General features: G+C 31.6%; 1 protein-coding gene across 1 annotated transcript; it reads right to left on the bottom strand.

Annotated features, from left to right (window-relative positions):
• Window positions 1-947: 947 nt before the first annotated feature.
• On the bottom strand, window positions 948-5,195 carry LOC108453790 (dolichyl-diphosphooligosaccharide--protein glycosyltransferase subunit 1B). Its single transcript, XM_017752088.2, has 8 exons — window positions 4,996-5,195; window positions 4,426-4,470; window positions 3,079-3,710; window positions 2,827-2,974; window positions 2,195-2,374; window positions 2,004-2,072; window positions 1,827-1,916; window positions 948-1,310 (listed from the first exon to the last, which is right to left on the bottom strand). The coding sequence occupies exons 1-8, from the start codon at window positions 5,110-5,112 to the stop codon at window positions 1,188-1,190; spliced, it is 1,404 nt and encodes a 467-aa protein (XP_017607577.1). The 5' UTR covers window positions 5,113-5,195; the 3' UTR covers window positions 948-1,187.
• Between the last annotated feature and the right edge of the window lie 732 nt (window positions 5,196-5,927).

Genomic DNA, 5,927 nt, shown 5'->3' with positions numbered 1-5,927 from the left:
AGATCAATCGAAAGTTCAATTCTATTTGAACTACTCATTTTCAAATGATATCCACATTGTTTCAAATATTCATTTCTAACTTAAGTAATTTCTTAAAATTTAATTCAAAACAATTTTCACATTGAACCCACAAATGCTTATATAGATCAAGATCATTAGAACTTTCTTCTAGAGTTAAATCATTACCATTTTCACGAGAGTTAACTTAGACATATTTGAAGCAAAGGAATCACTTAAAACCTAACTAATTTTTTTTCGAGTTTACCATACTTGTCCAAAGTCAATATTTATAGACATAAGAAGCATAAATGAAATAAAATTTTACTTTTAATGATAATTAGAGTCCTAAAGTACATTAAACTTACCTTAATTTGGATCAACATCCATTTAATAATAAAATATTTATAACAAATTGATATATTTTTATTTTTGCAATTTATAAAAGGAATTGGAAAAGTAAAAGAGAAAATGTATAGTTATTTCTATTTTGTCTAAAACTAAACTAACCCTATTTGATTAATTAAAAGACTAAATTAACCCTATTTACTCTTAAGGATTCGTGAACATGTTTTCGTGAACATATTCATTTAAACGAACATGTTGGTTTAAGTTAAACAAACGAACATGAACATTCATAATTTTAAATAAACGAACACGAACAAATAATTTAAAAACATAAATTGAACACAAACAAACTTAAAAATAAACAAATAAAGATGAATAAAAATCTATTTATTCAAGCTCGGTTCATTTACAACCCTAAACTTGAAGGTTTATTTTATTTAACTTTTTATATATAGACTATTTTATAAAGAAAATTGTGTGTCCAACGCATTTGGACATAATAATGTTTGGGAAAAATATAGCACACCCATATCAGATAATCACCTCAAGCCCATATGACATTGCCTACCAAGTAGTTCGTTGTTGAAACTTGAAACAATTACTTTGTAAAAAACAATAGTTTTAAAATTGAACGACAATATTTTTAATGGGGAACTATTTTTCATCAGAAAAACTTTTCAGAACTTTGGTGTATTTTAGTACACGAAAAAGTTACAACAATGCCCTAGTTCTAGAGTTGGTGTAGTCTCTCACCTCAGGTGAAGTGGCATGACTGCAATCTAAAGAGTGACAATTTCAAACTATTTGCTTTTTTTTTTTTTTATTGCGAATACTGCGATGTTTCACTTGCGTATGGAAAGATCGATGTGCAGGTAAGCTACACAAGCCACGAAAAACAAGAAGAATGCGGACGCCAACATCAAAGGCTCCGCAAGCATGAAGATTGGCTTGAAGGTGTAGTAAACCTGCAAAGAGGGATCGATAGAAAACGCATGAGATAGAACAACACCGTGTTCTGCTTACTATAATGGATGTCTTTTCCGAGGCTAAAATATCTACAGAATTTGAGTACTTTAATTTTTGTAGTTCGATATTGGTGCAGAGTCAGCAAACAAGTCTTTGTCAGCATTTCGATAGTATTCCGTGACACGGCAATGGAATTTACTTATTTGTACCAATATCAGACATACAAAGATTAAATTACTCAGTCTTATACAAGGACTAAAATTGCACTTTTAACTATAATACAGCGACTACTAACTAGATGCTTTAACCGTTTTTCTATTAATTAGGGCAGATTCAAACAGCCTCCATGAAAGTACTTATGTATTTTAATCATTCATCATTTTGAAGGTTTCAGTTAGCATGGTGTTCTATTCACTAACTTATAATATCATGAGGAGATGGACTCAATATGGACAACAATAAAATCGATACCAATGCAAAAACACATAATACAAATAGAAGAGGCGACAAATTACCTGGAAATGAGAGTTGTGTGTGGGAACGAGATTTTTCTTTTCCATGACCACCACAGTCCTTCCCACAACATCAAGGTAAGAGTATTTGGTCTGCAAGATTCAGATGTAACATGCATAAATAAATTCATGCATCCAATATAAAAACTGCAAAGAGATTACTATATAGAGAATAATTACCTCAAGATGCTGCTCCACAGGAAAGGGAACCACAGCAGAAGGGTCTTTTGAACCCTCGGGTAACACAACCTGAAGCATAACATGTTAGTTCCAGTTTATATCCCAAAATTTTAACAAAAGGATTAAAGAAACAACTATATAAAGAAGCAGATGTAAACAATATAAATCCAAGATCTTTAAACCAAACCTACTTTGACGGTTAACTTGTCAACCACTGTCTCAAGAAGGGGGCATCCAAAAGTAAAGTTGAGATAACGCCTGTCATCAGATGTCTCGAAAAGGAAGTCTTGTAATGGTAGCCCATAACCGATGACAAAAGTTGCTTTCCAACCTCCAAATAAAGGATACCGTGGTTCAATTTCCAGTTCAGACTGTAAGAGAATAAACTTAGTTGACAATCAACATACACAAAGAGAAAGCAGCAGCGATAGAAGCATATGAAAAAGATTTTAAAAACCTTTCATATTATGCTGACTTCTTCCTTAATTGGAAACATGAAAAAGGGTGCACTAATATATAAATGCATGATTACCAGACTGGGGAAACCTTGTTGTTTGATGGAAACAATATAAAACTAAGCCAGAACAAACCTTTCAAATAGAAACTTACATGCCAACAAGGAGAGTTGCAAATACAAGGGTTTTAAACATCTACATGGTCACATGTCCAAGAAACTAGGATAAAAAGCATTTACTTTTAGGAATAACTCATAATCACAAAAATTCCAAAGTTGACTAGGTAATTGATTTTATTGTTAAAAAACAACTTTTTGCTGCAAGGGAAAGAGAAGAGAGAGAATGGAAGACAAAACACATTTGAATACCTTACGGGAATCAGTACGCAGGTGTGAGGATGAGATGTTTCCTATTTCATCCCGGTAGTAGACAGAATGAACCCTAGGAGGTAGTCTTGCCAGAAGGTACCTCAACGAGGATGCACCATTCAAAGTTGGCCTGGATTGGAAATCAACCCTGAAATAGCATGCAGCAGAAAGTGATTACTGAAATCAATCATAAAAAGGTGCTTTGTTTCTTGATCTTTCAAATTGAATCCTAGTAGGTAATAGCTAATCTACCTTGAAAATACACCTTTGTGCCGGGCACCGGCATGAACCAATGTGTACTGCTCTGTGACCTGAAGGTTGCCCCAATGAGATATCTCAACTTCACGAACAAGCTCCTCAACAACAGCAAATGGGCTATTGTTCTCAAAATGTATAAGAATTGGAGAAAAAGAGTATGGAGGATGATCCTCATATGGCCCATACTTTATTTCAGTGCCTGCACGATTACTGGGTTCCACCCTTGTGAATGATTCCACTTTAGTACTTGGTGTCTTAATAAAAGTCGTTTGTTGCTTAATATGATATGGTGACAATATCAACGCACTATCACGATAATATACTAATTGAGATTCTGATTGGGCTATCTCAGCTGGAAAAGGTTCTTGGGAGTGTGTCAACAGGTACAATACTTCTAGGGTTGTGCTTTCACCAGACTTTAAGGGATTTGCCAAATAAATCGTAAAATATTTAGCGTCATTAGGTGCATCAGGCAGTTCAGTTGGTTTTACATCAAGACGGACTAACGTAGTCTTCTTCCTCTTTCCTTTAGTTACTAATGCTTCAACCGTTGCGAGATGATCAACTTGAGTGGGCGGGAAAGAAAGAAACACCTCTGAAGTAGGCGTACTACCAGCATTCTCGACCTAAAAGAGATAAGTACATACACATTTATTCATATACAATTATGCAAAATAAAATACATGAAAATATTAGAAATCTAGATATTAATAATCTAATCCTCATACTATCAATGCTAATACTTAAAATGATGCCTCAATTTCATTCACTTGCATAAACCAATAAGAAATTATAGACTCCAGTTTTAAGTTACTTTTGCTACTCGACTGTTTTGCTATTTACAGTCTGCTGCCTCAGAAGTTACTACAAAGCAAAATCGTATTTGATTAAAAGCTTACAATTACCTAAAAAAAGTTGACTGAAACATAACTGTTTCATATAAAAGTAAATCATGAATTTCGCTATTAAAAATAGTTTCTTTTGGTCTATCTACATTCCAGGAAATTCATACGCTCCATGGACAGAGCAAAAAGTGGAGTCTTGGTAAGTTTCTTTTCTTAAATGTTAATTCTTCAAAATTACATGTATTAAAAAAAACAAAATATAAATTGGCAAGCACTAAATCAAATAATAATAAATGTCAGGGCATAAAAATGTTAAAAAAAACAGTGCCTGATATAGTTTAAAAAATGATAAAAACTTCCATTAACTAGTAAATTTTAGGCCCCCAATTCAAATTTCAAGTATAAAACCTCAACCCCTCTCTATTAAATGATTTAGATATAATATATACCATACATACATATAAATATGTATTAATTAAATTTAGAGAGAAATTACCTTCAAAGTCAAGTAAACTTTGACAATGTGGGAGCTCAAGTCAATCTGCATCAACCAAAAACAAAATTTAGGAAAGGATAAAAGAAATAAATCCAAATAAATAAGCTCAAAATAAGCCAAATTAAACAAAACAAAATAAAAATATTAAGATCAAGCATCTTGCAACTTTTCTTTTTTAAACAATAGGAGCTTTTATAATCTAAACTCATATATATATTCTTACCTAATATCAGTTCTTTAACCCAAAAAAACTTAAATTTTTGAACCGCATATCATAATTTAACAAAAGAAGCCAATTTAACCCAAAAGAAAAAAAATTTAAATAAACAAGCTCACAAGAATCCAAATCAAACAAAATAAAATTAAAATATTGAGATCAAGCATCTTACATTTTCTTTAAAATTGGAGCTTTTAAAATATAAATTCAAATAAATTCCTCACCTAAAACCAGTTCTTTAACCAAAAAAATTTAAAATTTTCAACATTATATCATAATTTCGACAACTTCAAATGAAACTAAGATTAAAAGGTGGAAATATAGAAAAAGAGAGAGAGAGGTTTGATGCTTACTCTACGCTCGGCGTTGGAGATCAGGAGATGGTTTAAGGAAGAGGATCTGCAGATCGAAAATAGAAGAGAGAAGAGAATGAAACCTAGGGCTTCTCTGGCTCTGATCGGAGCGTCCATTGAAGTTGACGAGAGAGTAAAACACTGGCTTCGACTTTGGGGCAAGGTTGTCGAGGAGGACCAAGAAAGAAAGAAAATACAAAAGGTTGGCTGGGTCAACTCTTTTTGGGCCTTGGTAGTCAACTCTAGATCTTTTTTATGGGTTGGGTTATCATCTGGTCTTGTAAATTCGATCCAATGGAAATCTCCGTAATCTGAAATTTAATTATAATAGTATAAAAATTAATATATCGGGATGATTAAAGATTTTTACTTTTACACCTATTCAATCCATCTTCTTTTAACTTAATTAATATAAATATTATTACTAATATAGAAATATGTGAGTTTAAATGTGCTCAAATGTAAAACCTCTTCTGTCAACTACTATGGTCTAAATCAAGCTTACTTGGACTAACTAATTATTGTTGACATATACACCATCATCATGTGTGTTTTATAAAATGGTTAAATTTTAATTTTAATCTTTTTATTATGTTTAAATTTGACATCAAACGACCACACTTTAATTTCTAATGTAATTTGTTCCTTTTATAATGTTATTAATTAGTCTAAATAGTTAATATTGTTAACTTTTCAATTAAAATGTTATATGCTCTTGTATAATTTTAATGTTCAAGGGTCTTAGAGATAGATATGTAGCTTTTCATTTCTTTTAGGTTTATCTTGTATTTTAAGATATTATAAGCAAATGGTCAAACTTCAGTTTGAGCCCTATACTATGTTAAAACTTGAAATTTAATCTATCTATCTATCTATCTATATATATATATTTACATAATTTGGTCTTTTTACTTTTATTATGTCATTAGTTA

This window comes from Gossypium arboreum, chromosome 5, assembly GCF_025698485.1.
Source record: "Gossypium arboreum isolate Shixiya-1 chromosome 5, ASM2569848v2, whole genome shotgun sequence".
Taxonomy (NCBI): domain Eukaryota; kingdom Viridiplantae; phylum Streptophyta; class Magnoliopsida; order Malvales; family Malvaceae; genus Gossypium; species Gossypium arboreum.
Note: the sequence above shows the minus strand (reverse complement) of the source record. Positions and strands in the feature narration are given on the sequence as shown.